Source organism: Grus americana, chromosome 3, assembly GCF_028858705.1.
Source record: "Grus americana isolate bGruAme1 chromosome 3, bGruAme1.mat, whole genome shotgun sequence".
In the NCBI taxonomy this organism is placed as follows: Eukaryota; Metazoa; Chordata; class Aves; order Gruiformes; family Gruidae; genus Grus; species Grus americana.
This window is the reverse complement of record NC_072854.1, coordinates 81,296,491-81,313,455: the sequence shown is the minus strand read 5'-3', so window position 1 is coordinate 81,313,455 and position 16,965 is coordinate 81,296,491. Positions and strand designations below refer to the sequence as shown.

The following is a 16,965-nucleotide window of genomic DNA, read 5'->3' as shown; positions in this document are numbered from 1 at the left end:
CAGCACAACTCTTTTTTTGGGTAACCAAATTAACCTAAATCAATACAAGCCTGTTACAGAGACAAACAATTTAAGGACATCGACATCAAAACCTGCGTTAGCTCACGCGGTGCAAGTTTTGTGGTGAGGTGAGAGCTCGGGTCAAGCCTGGGGGATGCTGCGATGGTCCCATTTGTGCTGTAGAGCTCTGCCTGAAGCACGTCCAGCAGTTGCTTGGTGTTGAGGTGCCCAAGTGGTCTCTCCTGGGCGTTGCTACATGCATGGTCTGGATCCCCACCGCTCCTCGGGCCCGTGCCCTGCTGTGGTTAGGAGCTGTGGCCACCCTCACCCTGTCCTCTTCCCGGTCCCGAGCCCTTCATGAGAAACCCGACCGGTTTGCTGAGGGAGCTTGAGGTGAAAGGCGCAAGACATAGCTGGCTCTGGTAGAAAGCGTTTGGCTTCAATGACTCAGGAAACCTTGTTTAAACTCTGTTCTCCTGTGCTGAAACACAAGAGGGCATAAGTATGGCCACAGCAGTTTATGCCCGCATCCTCCCTCCCCATGTTTGTGGCTGCTTCCGCACAAACACACCTCTCAGGAGACCTCCTGCATCCCCCTCCTGGGAAGGAGGAGGAAACCCCCAGCAGCAGCCGCAGCTGGCCCAGAGCGCAGGCTGTTTCCCCCCGGGCGTGCACCATCCTGGTTGCTGTTGCTGTGCTCAGCCCCTGCGGGGGGCTGCCCAGCTGCGCAGCATTCGCCCACACTGGGCTGGGAGGGCAACGCTCCGGGGGGGGGGGAGGCAACCCTCCAGCCGAAAGCAGCGCTCACCTGAAAGGAGCCTGGGCCTGAAAGGGCCTCAGGGGCTTCCTCAGCTCGGTTTGGTCTGTGGAGTCAGTAACCCGCAGTGGCTCTCACGCTCTCCAAGTGCTTGCCCAGCCTCCCCTTGGGCCCACTCCAGCTTTTGGCACACGCGGCACCCACGGGTGAGGGGTTCCCCAGGTCCGTACCTGCTGCGCGAGGCACCAGCGGCTGGTGCTTGCTCTGAGCCTGGCTACGGCCAGCTGAGGTTGATGGTGTCTAATTCTTCTCTTGGCAGACACAGTAAATGGTTGCTCCATATGCACCTTCTCTATGGCACACATAACTCTGTAGACCTCTATTATACCCTCCCTAATGTCATTGTTTTCAGGCTGAAGAATTCCAGGTCACTGGATTTCCATAGTTTCCTTTCATAAACTATTCCCTACCTTTGTTCATCCTTTCTGCCCTTCTGTGGACCTTTCCCAGTGCTGCTATATCCTTTTTGAGATGAGGGATGAGAGTCACACTCAAAAGCAGGTAACCTAGGGATTCATATAGTGACATTTATACAGCATATCCTCATCTTTTTTCCTAGTTCTTTCCTAATACTTCCAAACATCTGACTGTTTTCTGGTGGTTTTTTGCTTTCTGACAAGCATTGAGTTGATATTTTCATGGAAGAAATCCCAACATTTTGCTCTTGAAGAGGGGACACAGAGGTTATTTTTCCTTATGTATATCACTTCACATCCACCTACAGTCAGTCTGTTTCCCCATCCTGTCACTCTCCAGTCTCATAATGCTCTTCTGCATTTTTTCAGTCAACTGTTGTCTTTACTGCAGTGGGTGTCTCAGCGTGAGCAAACTCTCTCACCTCACCTCCTTCTCCACATCTTTATGGGTATGGTCCGTGTGTGTGCGCAGGGCAGCGGGGAGGGTAGTGCGCAGGAAATAAGGCAAAAATACAAGTATGTACACATATACCAGTTACTCGGTTTTCAGGTGCTGCATCAGCAAACCCTCATGGTAACACCCTACAGCAAAATGTGATTCCCAAAAGCAAAGGAGACCAGAATCAGAAAAGAAGCAGGGCCACAGATGAGTCAGGGAAAGGCTGCCAAGGTGCAGAGACACCTTTGTAGCTGCCTGTCTCCGGGTTTTCCTGCTGCCCAGAGGGAGCATGGAGTTCAGCTCAGAGCTCCTCATAGCTTCAGGGAGAGCTTTGACCTGAGGCAGAGCTGCAGGATGTAGCTGCTGAGGTTCGGCAGGTGAGGGATGCCAATCCCTCCCTGCCAGAGCTAGGGATTTCAAAGTGGTTTTACTGAAGACATCACCTGGAATGTTATCCAAGTTTATCCAAAAGACTGAGAAGACTCCAAATTTCTCCTTCCTTTATACACAGTGCTAGTTGGGTCCTATACGTTCAGAGGTTCACGCGAAATCTCACTCTTTGTTAAGCTGTGATGGAAAAAGACGGAAAACTTGTGATCTTCCACAGGCAAAGGAACTGCTTTAAAACAAACTAGCATCTCCTTCCTCCTGTGGCTGTAATCCAGAAAGCAGTTTACATGAATGGGATATCTGACCTCCAGCTAAGCTACAAAAAGCCAAAGATGCTCAGATATGACGTAAACCAGGACTAATTTTGCATTGCAGAGTACCTGGGTAGCAATAGATTTCTGCAGCCATGTGCCCAGACATACCAGCCTTGCCCAATCGTTTCCCGTGTGCCAGCCCACCACCCTGGAGTTGAGTGTAGTACAAGCAGGAACTGCGGGTGTAAGAACAGGAGATCTGTGTGCTCTTCAATAGCTTTCAGTCCCAGGGTGGGTATCCTGTGGAAGGTACTCAGTAATGAACGGGCCCTGTAGGAGAAGGACCCTTAAAAAACTCTTGAACGACCTCTAGAAGAATAAATGTCTCCATAGTGACAGTGCCACCATTTCTGACGTCTATCGATGCAGTTTTGGTATCAGTGTCTTTCCACTGGCGCAATGCAGGTAACAACTCGGGTTGTGTTATCCCCTTTACAAGCCCACTGCGGTGTTCCAGCATCCCTCTGCTGCGGTGCATGCCAGGTCTCTCCCGTCGGCCCGTGGCACCCCCGAGCAGCACAGGGCAAGGGAGAGCTGACAGACCAGGACGACGAGAGGGACCGACTCACCTTTAGCATCAGCTAAACACCAGCCCCAGCCCCATTCTCGTCACAGAGTGCAGCACAGCTGCTTCTTTTATGCTACAGACGCAAAGTCTCGTGGGTTTGAAGCCACTTGCGCTTTCTACCTGAGGGTTTTGTGCGGCAACCACAGTCACGGCGGGGAAGTACACAGGCACAGTCACACCTGCAGAAGCGTTTGATTTTATACCAGACGTTCAACAGCTAAAAAAAGGCTTGCATATTCTTGTTTGGGTAGCATGATTATAATATAAATTAAGGAATTTAGGACGCAAGTCTACAAATCCTTATTAGCACTACTACTCCTTAAACGTACTAGCTCAAATAAGAGTATTTGTGTAATTCACAAGTCTGCAAGAACAAGTTTAGTCAAAGTTTCTCATGGCTTTTTATTTATTTGTCTTCAAAACATCATACACACATGTGATGAGATATAAAATAAACATATGCTATTCCCTGGTATTCCCAAAATTTCCAAATTGGAGAAGGTGCCAGGTATAATTTATTACTATCAGAGGCCTATCTAAGTCTAAACATGAAGCATACACTGCACCATTAATTATGTTCATAAGAACTTACAGAGAAAAGAACAACTAACTTGTAACCCAAAAACCCCCAAAAGCTTGTTTTGAGTATTTCAGGAGCTGGACACTAGGTGGCAGAACAAATATATGTTCTCTAATAATTGACAAATAATCCTTCTAGTAAGGCAGCAGGCCCAGAGAAGTTAAAGTATAGCATATATCTAAAATAAATTGAAAGCTTATAGCTGCCCTGACCGTTTCCCATAGAGCACAGGCCCTGTTAAGGCTGAGTTTAAACCTTTTACATTCTTTACAATGAGCGTTACGATTTAGTCACAAACTCGGGTGTCTCGCCACGGATGCCCACGGCTCCCCTTTCCCCATACAACACATTTTTAAAGTGGGTCCCAGGCAAACTCTACCCCAACATTTAACAGACGATAAAAGTTTTCAGAGAGAGCTAAGAACCTAAAATGAGCCCAAGTGATTTAGGAACAGCGATGTAACAGCAAATCGGTAGGACTCCGCACAGGTAACTCCAATTAAGAAATAAGAATCGAAATTATTTGCTAATTACGGCTTTGCTCCTGTAAAGCAACGTTTCTGCAGCAGCGTATCAACGGGGAGCCGCCGCAGGGAAAGGCTGGGCTGAAAAGGCTGGAAAAAAGGTCTGGGAGGAAGGCGGAGGAAACGTTTTGCACCACGAGGTGTCAGCAGGCAGCCGGCCCGCCTGCCCGCGCCCTGCCCGCGCCCTGCCCGCGCCCTGCCCGCGCCCTGCCCGCCTCGCGCCGCCGGGGCCCCTCTCCGCGCGCTGCCGGCGGCAGGGGAGCGCGTGCCGCTCCGAGGTTGGGGGGGCGGACGGGACGGAACGGGGCGGGACGGGGGGACGGGCGGCAGTGCAAATGCACACGCAGCTCAATAAACGGGGAAAGGATCAGAAAAATGGGTTCCGCTGAGAAAACAGGGTTTTACCGAGGCTGGCTGGAAGCTCTGCATCAGCGTGTTACCGCTGTCACCTGCCCGCTGGGCACGCGCGCGCGCGCAACCACGCGGGCGGGCACGCACGCGGCAGGCGGCGGACCGGCACGTGCGAGTATCCCATAGAGGGCTGAGGGCAGGTTCTTGCCTTGGGCGACTCCGGAGAGCCGCAGGAGCTCAGCTCGGCAGCGCTGGAAACCGGCCTGGAAGGTGGAGGAGCCGGGAGCGGCTCCAGGCTCCCGACTGATGCGGCACAGGGCCTTGGGGCCTCGCCCCACGGCATCGCGCTCACGTTCCCTCACAGCCCATCACCTTCGCCCTGAGGTGCGAGGTACACAAAGGAGGGCATACCTACCGACAGTCCTTGCTGCAAGGAGAGAAATAACATCCCCCTGAAACGAGACTGCCAGCGCTTAACAATAGTCCCATGACATCGAAACACCCAGGACTGTCTATTCAAGTGCATCCTTCGCCCCTCTGGTTCCCGTCCCCGAGCGTGCAAAAGCTCATTTTAACAAAACCTGGACTATTTCTGAATCCACTTATGCACAGTCAGGTCTGTCAGCTCTTCTTGCTGGGGCCATCAGAGGAGAGGAAGACCTGGAGGAAGAATTAAACGGAAGTGGTAGGACCCTTCTGGACTAAAAGGGACTCACGAGGCTGCAGGAAAGCACAGGGCTGTGGGACAAGTGCCCAAAGATAGATGATGTCCCATGAAACCTGCACTGCACCAGTAGCTGAGAAACAGTTTATGATGGGCTCAGGAAGTCATCTGACCTGTTGTGGCAGCGGAGGAGCAGAGCCTACACAACAGCTTCTTTCTTTGGGAGGAGCAAACATCTGCATGGCACGAAAACAACACCGCTAGGGAAGAAAAATAAAAAAAGAGGATGAACCCACATGTCACTTGTCTGCAAAATCCAATAGTGGAAGCTTAGAGTTCAGCCCCTGGGTGGCCGGAGGGACACCAGAGCCAGCCTGCCTGGCCTGTGGGAGGAGCTGAGAAAGAGCCATCACATCACTTTTGGCCAGTGTTCAAGAAGGCACCAACTGGCTCCAAAGAAGTCATAAGCAAGTCTCTTCTGCTACATTCTGCAAACAGGCCTTTCAAAGGGATCATGGGTCAGGTTGGTGGGAAATAATACTCCTCAAAGACAACCTTCCTGAGAACTGGAGAAGAAACTTCTTTCATGTTTGTAGGCAATTTACCTTGGCTCACGATGATTGCAAACCTCAGAATAACTAAGGTTTGCTCACCTGCAAAAGCAACATGAGATCTGCCCACCCATCCATCCTGACACGTGGCACTACGGCTGCCGTAGGACACACGCACCAGGCATTTTGAGTGCAGGACTACCAGACCTCTCTTCTCACAGCCAGAGCACTGCTTTCAAATGGGGAGGTCCAAGTAGACAAACCTACCTAAGAAACCAACCGACTCCTCTTCCTGCATGGAGATGGTTTACCCCGGGATGCCAGCTAAACACAGAAAGGACCGAACCCTGGGATGGACATGGACAATGGCTCAAAAGAACAGTATATCCTGAGAAAGGATAAGGAAAGAAAGGGAAGAAACAGAGAGGGGGTTGGAGCAGCAATGACAGCGAAATGGACACGTGAACAGCACACAAGGGGAAAACAGTGGTCACCGTAAGCATTCCTTTATGTTAAAAACTGTATCTAACCATGTCTCTAACAGTTGCAAGTGGTGGTAGTTCACACATCAAGGTTTGTGCTACCAATACGGGAGCAAAGGGGACGTGCATGGGAAGTTGGGTGGCGTGGGAGCTAAGAGCTGCTTGTTGATCTGCGACAGCATGGCTCGAAGCTGGCAAACCCTGCTCAGGCCAGGACCCGCAGGTTCTCAGCTGCTTAGAAAATCCAGTTTACGACCCAAGGATGGATAGATAGATAGACAGACAGACAGACATGCTTGGGGGACCTTGTGGTCATTTCTAATTTGGTTCCTATGGTCAACTCCAAGTGTCTTTTATAGCTGAGTCACCCGGTTTCGAAGTGTTGTTTCCAACTTCTTGCAGAGCTGTCTTCCTGTCCCACGTCCTCCCCAGTCCCACCCTACCCACACGTGCACCCGCTGTCCTGCAGCGCAGCCTGCTCTTCCTCCATGCTGTCCCGCTCCTTGCCACTCTTCCCCTCTTTGTCTCTACCTCACTTCCTTCTATTTTGCCTCTCCACTGCCTTTGCCCTTCCCAACTAACCCTTTACTGTCACACTCCAGACTTGCTCAAGTTTTGACAAGTTTCTTTTCTGAAATGGGAAGTGGTATACCAACCAATTACCACACGCGGTCTTCTGGTAAAAATCCTGTCCTCCCCTTGTCGCCTCATCTCCCCCCCTTTCTACCATCTTCCTTTTGTTTGTCTTGGCTGCTCTTTTGCCTGCTCTTAAATTGCCAAGTCTTCGAGGGCAGCGCCGGAATCCAGTCCATAGAATTCCATAAGGCACCTAAATATGCTAAATATTATAAGATTTTTTTTTTTTTTTTTTTTTGCTTTTGATTTTCAATAAACTCCCTGAAAACCCAACTAAGCAGGACCCTAAGTAGACAGACAGACGTGTCCTGTCAACAGGAAGTTTCTCTTGCATAACTTCTCTGGCAGTTCTGGAAAGCCAAATGTGGTTGGGTTTATTTTCCTCACTGCAAATTAATAGTCCGGACAAAAGCAAACCCATAAAGCAAAATCATTTCTGAGAAAGGAGATTCTAGAAAAGCAGATGATTTTTAGCACGCAGAGCTGCCCTCGTGAAACATCTGCTATGACGTAGTCCTGTTCTGGCCGTAGACCAAGCATATCAATAGCTCCACAGAGTAATGGGATAAGAAATGGGAAAATTGCCATTGCTTGTTTAGCAGCTTGTTTTGCTGATAAATGTCTGTCACTTTTCAAATAGCTACAGTGTAATTGTTTTTTGGGGAAAATATTTCCTTGAGCAGGAGGTTTGCAGGCCATTAGCTATTTCCCATCTGTGCTGGTGTTTTAATACACCACATATACGCTTTGCTCCCTATTAGAAATTACTCACAGCTTTTAGTTATGGACAGGCAGCCTGAAGTTTAGAAATCACATCTGTCATTAAAAAGTTTTCTCTAGCCTTAAAGAAAATTTAAATCTCAAAATCATTAGAACCAATATGTATTTTTTGAAAGAACCTCTGAAGACTGCTAGAAAAAAAATTACGCTTCTTAGACATCTGTAATTTTAAAATAATGAATGACGGCACAAAAGCAGTAGCTGTTTGACTAAAGCGTGCTCGTTCCACAGCTAGAGGCAGAACGTCACTCGGCCAAGCACTGCCACGCACTGGAATTCATCTCTTTTCAGACTGTGCCATGAAAATTTTTAAATTCCACGTGATAGCTGCTAGGACAGTCAAGAGACAGACCTCTGTTTAATATCACACAATACCTCTAGTAACTATCTGCTTTCGCTTCACACACATACACTCAACATGCAATTACTTGCAGTAGATTTAGCTGGGTCAAAAGACACAGAACTATGCTCTTACCTGCATCAACTGAAATACTAGATGCATATATTTCTGGGGAAAAAACAAAAAAAAAATCAAACCATTCCTTATTAATAAGTATCCTTCTTCTTTCTTCTCCTCCTCCCATCAGAAAAAAAGCAGAGAAAAATAGGGAGAGATGTAAAAACGTGGGTACTGTTGCAGATTTATTCCAGCAATAAACTTTTGTCATCTGAATCCTTTGCATTTTTTTTAATTCAAGAGGATCACACGAAGTTTCTATCCTAACTAGTTTTTAGACTTCACAGAACAGTTAGGGGAAAAAAAGAAAAGATATTCAGGATTAGAAAGTGCCCCTCAAAGTATGAATATAGAAATGGAGGGAAATTTCCACGTCAAGTCCTACACAGTGGGGAAACTCGCACCATTATTTCCCACTGGGACCGACGGGCAAAAGGACCAATGTACAGGCAGTGAATGCTTTTCAGAATTTATTGTAAAAAATAGTATTAAACAATAGGAAAAAAGCCACTCCTTTTTCAACCCACCACATATTGCTTTATATGGAAACAATGGAAAAATGTGACAAAAATGTATTTACCCATTCCTATCCATATATCAGATAATACCAGCTTCTCAGGACATGCTCATGGGAAAAATATTGGCAGTATCACAGCATATGGAAGTGGAAATAAAAAACATGCAGTATTTTCAATTGCAGTTGGGAGGCCTATTTCCTGGAGTCTAAAGATCATGTTGTTTTATCTGTTTTCCTTTAGCATAATGTACATTATCAGACTTTCATAACTTCAGACACCGGCAGAAAGCCCTGATTTTTTGCCAATGGTGACATACCCACCTCAAAGATAAATGTGGAAGTCAGAATGTCTGCCTTATTTCTGTTTGCAATTTCCTTTCCATAGGAACATGCACATGATATAGTTCCTGCTAACAGATATTTAAAGCTTGGCCAGCCCTTTTTCACTTGTACCAGTTCAACCCCACTGGAGGTCCTCAGGGCAGCACAAACAATAGAGAACAGACTTCCAACACCACCCCGCGTTTGTTTTGGCCAAAAACTACTTGTCCTAACACCAAATTATTCATGTTAAACATAGTTGATAGGTCTTCTGCTTTTGTCTACAAACAGAAAGATGTCAGATTCTGCATTAAAGTGTATTACAAAAAATGTAACCCAATACATTCCACAGTTTGTTTTTTGTGGATTTTCTAGCTCATGTCAAAACTGTGAAGTACCAGTGTTAATTTGAACAGAGCTCAATTTAAACGGACCCCAAAAGAATGAGCACACAGCAGTATTTATCTGGTGTAATTAGCTTCATTATCAATTGGTAAAAAGTTAATTTAGCTTCAGTTTCATGCTCAAAAGTGGTAATCAGAAAAAACTTAAGTTGCATGGCACCTTTGAGTCCACCTCACTTTCAGGTCAAGGGATGAACTTATATATACATAGGTGCATCATTTTAGGTATGGCATGAGTATAGAACCCAAATACTCAGAAAACAGGGGTCAGCAGAAACCTATGGATAATGCTAAATAACAGTACCTAACCGTTTTTTTCCACTGCTGTGCTTGCTGAAAACTGATAACAGCATCCACAACAGTTTGAGGTGACTCACACAACTGACAGTCACTGGTGTAGGGTGCAGTGGAAATTTTGGTCATTCTGAAAGAAGATACAATGGAGCAATACAGGAAATTCCATACTGAGAGGACAAAGTCAAACATTTGTTCTCTTGCACATCATAAAAAGTATTTTTGGTTACAAATTACCACTGCAAACAATCTTCTCATAGATAAAACTAAAAATGTCTCTACCTAAAAAGCTTTCAGAAGGATCAAAACCCCACAAACCAAAACTAAGAAGTTTTCTCTAAGTCCTCTTCCCTTCTCAGTTGTGACAGTCTTTTTATTTTAAGAAAGACCCTCCTCTTGGTCAATCAATTCCGTTTTGGTGGAGAACACATCAGCCAGCATGTGCTTTGGGATTTCAGATCCCCGTACTTTTAATGTATAGCAGGCATTCTCTACTTTTGCCAGACTCTGTTTCAAGGTATACAGCTTCTTAGATACTTCGTACGGTCCAGTGTTGCCAATGAAAGTAAAACCATCATAAATCTGACGTAAGAACTGGCTCAGTTCAAAAGGCGTGTCTATGTCACCATTTCCAACACTGCTGATGCACAGCCGCATCAGCTCTCCAGTTAGATCAGCCACTCCCAGCAGGTAATCCACTGGTGTTACCTTCAGGCTCCAAGTGTGGGGTTGCTTATCATGGGAATTGGAGGTCTGAGGGCAGAACAGAACAAAGTCCAGTACAGAGAACTATGAAAAAGCAGTCTATAGTGGTTCAAATACACACTAACTTACCCAACATAACTGGTAATTAAAAACATTCCGGAAAATTAAATTGCACAGTACTTTCACAGAGTCTGATTTCAGAAGTACTAATCTCCTTCCAGCATACCAGAAGGTATGAAAGCATCATTTCCACTTGAGATGTGATTTCCATTCTAGCAAGCATGATAAACATACCCTGCTTCTACCATCTCTATTTGCAAACAGAATTATCACGTCTTTGTACCAACATTTACTTGCAGTTGCTTTTTTTTTTTTTTTTGGCCGACAGATCTCCGCCTAATAGATTTAAATTTTCCCTAAATGATCTGTCCAAAGCTATCAAAGCAATCAAGAACCCAAAAGAGTCTGCATTATGAAAACAAATTACATAATTTTGTAATAGTATCTTGAATTTCAAAATATATTTTCTATAAGAAACTGACAGTTCTCAGATCTGTTTTATATCAACTGAACTCTTTAAAATAGCTAAAAAAGATACTTCATGAAGAAAACTCATCACAAAGTTACAGCTTGTATCCAAGCTTCCAATACTTTTTCTTGCCAAAATATTGGTAACTTGGGAGACAAGGCAGGTTTCTTTCTGTTCCCTTGTTCCCATAATGTGCTATCCACCCAAATTCACAAATCTGGTCATAGGTGTGTATGCAGGGGTTAACAACTTTGCAATTTGTTAAAACAAGTGTGCCACAACGGGTTTGCTTCTGGTAAGAACAAATGAACTTAAGCTAAAAACCTGGCTTCTTTGCAAATATCTTACTGAAAGAATGAAGAAAAAATAAAAAGTGCTTTACAGCAGAATCTCTTCAACAGAAGCAGACCCAGAAATTATTCTAAAGCAGTAGTGCTGTGCATTACTGTACATTGCATGTGTGCTGCACGTGCATCTCTGAACATTACTACAAAACTGCCTTTTGCCCCCTGTAAATAATCAAACTGCACCCAGTTTACTGTGGTCGGTAGTAGTAGTTCGTCCCTATGCAAAAAGTTCTATTTAGCGCAGGGTAGGAGTATGGGCAAGTCAGGAAACAGTAGATGTGGTATTAGAGCTAAGGTATGATGGGACACAAGCTTGTCCTCTGAGGGAAGGCATCAAGATCAACTTCAGGAAAGTTACAAATGACCAAGCCAAGACATATGCCGTGCTTTTTAACAGAAGCTGAATACAGCTGTGACTACTTCAGTAAGATTTCATTCATGGAGTTCATCCTGCCTTGGATTCGTTTGTCTCCCCTAACTTTTGCTACATCACTATACACCCGTAGGACTTACAGGCAGTCACAACCATTAAAAATCCCTCCTCTACATTTGTTTGCTAGTATTTCACTATCCTGGATCTTTCCCCCTACCAGAAGTTCAGCTTGCTCTGAATAAAAAGGATGTGAAATTTATAAACTTGTATCCCATGGATTTAGTTTACTACTTGTCAGAATAAAAAGTATGTTTTGAACAAGTGAGTCAAAGCCCACATGTATATCTAACACCATTCCACTAACTGGCCTTATTTAATCAGATGCCAAAAATGTGACTAAGCCTACTTATTGCATTTCCATCCCAGAAAGATGTTTGTCACAGGAGAAAAGAAAAACTTTTACCATGTTTGTTGTTTCTTCTCTGTTTTCCACTGTAAATATTAGTTGTTTGTTGATCTCTTCAACACTAATCAAAGATCGTGTTTTGATAAAATACTGAAATGAGACTGCCTCAACATATTCTTGAAGTCCTGCAAAAATAGCAGAAGAAATAAGCTAATGATTCAAACTTCCAGCAATGATCCGTGCTCACAATTATTTAATTTTTTAAAGAAATATTTCCAGTGAGACTATTTTAAGGTTACCAGCAAAAAGTGAAAACTAAGATAATCCAGAAATAGCATTGAAACATAATTTAACATAGCATGCTTCCGAAGTATGAAAACCAGACCAAGAACACAGCAGATAAACATTTTCAAGTTTTTACTCCAACTGCATTTTTCATTCAGAACCTTCCGTAGTATCAGTATAAAGCATGATGTTACTCTCAGAAACATACTGAAGAGCAGCTCCCTGTAACGTCCCTCAGGGGTCTGTACTGGGACCAGTACTGTTTGATATCTTCATCAACAACACAAACAGCGGGATCAAGTGCACCCTCAGCATTTGCAGACAACACCAAGCTGAGTGGTGTGGTTGACACGCCTGAGGGACAGGATGTCATCCAGAGGGATCTGGACAAGCTGGAGAAGTGGGCCCATGTGAACCTCGTGAGGTTCAAAAAGGCCAAGTGCAATGTCCTACACATGGGTTGCAGCAACTCCTAGTATCAGTACAGGCTGGGGGATGCAGGGATTGAGAGCAGCCCTGTGAAGGACTTGGGGGTACTGGTGGATGAAAAACTGGACATGAGCCAGCAACATGTGCTTGCAGCCCAGAAAGCCAACCGTGTCCTGGGCTGCATCAAAAGATGTGTGACCAGCAGGTCAAGGGAGGTGATCCTGCTCCTCTACTCCGCTCTTGTGAGACCCCACCTGGAGTACTGCGTCCAGCTGTGGGGGCCCCAGTACAAGAAAGACATGGAACTGTTGGAGCGCGTCCAGAGAAGGGCCATGAAGCTGATCGGAGGGCTGGAGCACCTCTCTTACAAAGACAGGCTGAGAGAGTAGGGGTGGTTCAGCCTGGAGAAGAGAAGGCTCTGGGGAGACCTTACTGCAGCCTTTCAATACTTATAAGGAAGATGGGGACAGACCTTTTAGTAGGGCCTGTAGCAATAGGACAAGGGATAACGGTTTAAATAAAAGAGGATGGATTTAGATTAGATACAAGGAAAAAATTTTTCACTGTGAGGGTGGTGAGACACTGGAACAAGTTGCCCAGAGAGGTGGTAGATGTCCCATCACTGGAAACATTCCAAGATCAGGCTGGACAGGGCTCTGAGCAACCTGATGTAGTTGAAGATGTCCCTGCTCATGGCAGGGGAGTTGGACTAGATGACCTTTAAAGGTCCAACCCAAACCATTCTATGATTCTATTATAAAGTAGTTTTTAAAATACGGTATTCATATGATAGAGTGTGCAGATTACTATTTCATAAGTTCACAAAGATACAGGACACAATGCAGAGAAAAAGACTGCAGATAAATCAAAAGCAAGGCAGGCTGCTCACCTACAAAAAAAAAAAAGAAAAAGTTTCTTTTGTTTCGTCTTATCAGCAACAGTAGACATTCATTTAAAACTGAATTTCCCACTTCTCTATTTTGTGGAAATATCAAGAGGCTCCTTAAAACATGCAGGTTAGGTGAAATTCACGTTCAGGACAAAGCATCTGTTGTTATAAATCACTCCAGATAAAAAATTAAAAAAATCAGCAGACAGAGCTGTGATGTCCAACAAGAGGAATATACTTGGACAACAGTTCTGTCCAAAAGAACTTAGACTCTAAAAAATGTGAGAGGCTTTGCAGTTGATGATTTTTCACTTTTCCTGGAAGAAGCTAGAAAAAAGGCATGAACCAGAAATAATGAGAGTAGTAAAATGCAACAAGCTGGAGGTACCAAGTTTCAAATAAGTAACTTTCAGGCTGAAGAAAATCAGTTTGATAAAGTTTGTTGGCACACTTGGTGATGTGAGAACATCAGAGAAACAGATAAAGTAACAAAACAGAAACAAAGAACAAAATTAGATCTGATAAATATTAGCTTATTCACTGCAAATTCCATTAATTTTCCAGTATAATCAGGAAACTTTGTTTCCATTTCTGGCATTTTACCTCTCACCCACAACAGCAAAGAGATGAACTTTAATTCTTCAGTTACATCCTGTTCCTGTGTTGTTATGTTTTCTCACCATCTTGCAGAAACCTGATTGCTTCCTTCATGGATAGCTTTCCTTTCAAGTTTTAGGTGTATTCAAGTTTTTTCCTGGGTGAGACGTTTACAATTCATGATACCTTCCACATGCGGTAAAAAGCTTTTCCTTTGTATCGCCAACCTACGATTAAATATGCCACCTATTTTTATTAGTTTTTAAACTTTCTTAAGAAGAAAAAAAAATCCTACTTCTACTGTTCCTGATGTGCAAAATAGTTCTTTACCTTGGCAGTATTTCAGAAATACATCGGTGTTTATAAATATAAAGGTAGCTAAGCACAGCTCAAGCATGAGATGTTCTTTCCATATTACAAGTGAAAAACTTAAGAACAAAAAAACAGGTAACACAGAAATCATTACCTGGATAGTTCCTTTAATTTGTGTTCTAATCCAAATACCAAAAAAACCCCAATATTACTTAAATAATGAGTAATCTAAATCTGGCCTGCTTGGACGAATCTCACTCATCTCCATAGTATTTCTTATAGCATCATGTCTGGTGGTCCTACTTATTGCAGTTAAAAACCCGGGATTCTAGCACAGTTAAAGTGTTTCCTTTTCATCCACACAGACTTAACTGACTTTGTCCAATCCAGCAATGCAGTTTGTTGCAATATGATTACACACCTAAAGCGACTCTAAATGGCGGAAGGCAGGAGACAGAAATAAGCTCCATTATATCATTCTCTCAGAACGCAAATAGTGCCTGCACAAGATAAATTATGCGTTAGACTGCGTCAATGCTGAACTTTTACACAGAATGTCCCGCATCATCATCATCAGAAGCAGTCACAGAGCAATAGTTTTGACAAGGTGCTGACATTTTACAGCCTCGTCATCTAATCCTATTGAGAGCAAGTGCAGACATGATAAAGAGCTAATGAGCTCCTCTGCGCACACCACTCCACTCACCACTGCTGCTGCTAGCACAGGCGCACGGCAAACAGAAAGGTCAGCCAACAATGCTCTGGTTGCATCTATCATCACTCTACAACACACTACTGAAGAAGCCCCAGAAGAATGAGGGGCTCCTCATTCCAGATTTTTGTCTTATGTAGGCTATCAGCTGTGAAGGTAATACCACACCTATACTTGCTTCTAGGAGAATCTAATGACCTCATTGTAAAAACATCAACACGTAGTTACAACTATCACTCCAAGAGGTTTTCTTAGTCAAGCTGCCCTATAGAAAATAGTTTTAACACCTCAAAAGCCTTGCAGTTCTCTCAAACACCCTTATTGTTAAGGGACAAAAAAATGAGTAACTCTTCAAATAGCTAGAGATATAATTTAACAAAGTCATGTTAAAAAGGTACTCCATTCAATCCCACACAATGCCAACCTATCAAGCAACTCCTAGTTTCCCTCTGCATTACACAAGTTTTGCGTTTATGCAGAGCAGATTTAGAACATGCTTAGAATAATTCCATAAATCCTAGCGTGTTGCAGAGCACCCTCTTTCTTGTCTTTAAGGCTCGTACAGGTCTTTCCTGTATACTAGTGATATTTTCCTTGGTATTTTAGAATTAAATATCTACATATAAATACCCAAACACACATATATACATCTATAAAATCCTGAAAAATTTCTTCCTCTCCTTCATAATTCATACAATCTTTTTCAGTCCTTTTCTTGCACAGTGTCTCTCAACAATTTTAAAGAAACAGTACACATTTCCTCACAGGATATATAAGGTATACACTGCAAAGTGGGGCAAAGGAGCAGGAATTCTATATTACAAATAGTAAAGCTTTAAAAATATCAACAAAGCAGAACATTCTAACATAACAAATGAAGAGCTCTACATTAAAAAAAGACTTCATTATTTCAGTATCTCTTTGTTTGCTTGTTTAATCATCCCCTGGGACAATGTGTACTGTTAAGAAACGTGTAGAAAACAGTCATCAGTTTTTGTTGTTGTTCAATTAGTGCTATACTCAGTGTTTGAGCTCATGCAAGTGTCCTTTGGGGAAACGTCCTGCGTGCCATTAGCACTATTCTTAATGAGGGAAAGCATGAAACTCCTTTAGTGCTCTGCCAGAATTGTTTTATCTTCAAGTCAAAAGAACAACTGCTTGGAGTAACCCCAAAAAAAGCAGTTAACAATTACAAGTGGCAAACAATATTTCCAAGCATTATACTCATAGCACTCTTCTATTTATAGGCTAACAGTTATTATACTGAATAAAATATGTATTAGGCAGCTTTATTATGCAGACAGTCATGACTCCCCAGTTAAGGCTGCTACGATGGTTTCCATTATAAGCCCAGTTTTGATCCCTTTTACTCTTTCTGTGAGAGGTAGGGTGGGGAACAGGAGGATGTTTCATGTTTGGTTTCAAGACAAAGGAGAATATTTTTAGGAAGTTTGAGGTTAATTGGACATGCTGCTTTTGAGATATGGGACACAGGCGTGCGTTTATTCTTTTCTGAAGAAAAAAGCAGTTTAATGGCAATGTTTTTGTTCATAAAAAGCTTTTTAACTAGTTCTCCAGAATTTCTTTAAAATACTAAAATCAGAATTGAAAAGTAGGTGAAAGGAAGGTCAAGACTTACAGCTCTAGGAAATACAAAAGATAAAAGATTTAGCACTTTTTCCAGCTACATTTAATTTCAAAAAAGCACACCAGCTTTTTCCACTACAACAGCAATTAAAGAACACTAAACTTAAAAACAAAACTAAAAGCAACATGCTTAACTCTTATCACTGTTTCCCTCCTAATTACAGCTCTTCATAACAGTGAGGGGTAAGGGGAATAAAGCATTCCCTCTCACAGTTGCTGTTTATCTAAC

The 16,965-nt window shown here is 43.5% G+C and overlaps 1 protein-coding gene across 2 annotated transcripts in view; it reads right to left on the bottom strand.

Moving 5' to 3' along the window:
- Positions 1–8,426: 8,426 nt before the first annotated feature.
- Positions 8,427–16,965, bottom strand: part of TSNAX (translin associated factor X) — a 51,224-nt gene continuing 42,685 nt past the window's right edge. For both annotated transcript variants that reach the window (XM_054818834.1, XM_054818833.1), the window contains exons 5-6: positions 11,923–12,050; positions 8,427–10,258 (exon numbers count right to left, since the gene is read on the bottom strand). In XM_054818834.1, the coding sequence (XP_054674809.1) occupies positions 9,884–10,258; positions 11,923–12,050 (503 nt within the window). In that variant the 3' untranslated portion in view covers positions 8,427–9,883. The remainder of the gene's footprint in view (positions 10,259–11,922; positions 12,051–16,965) is intronic.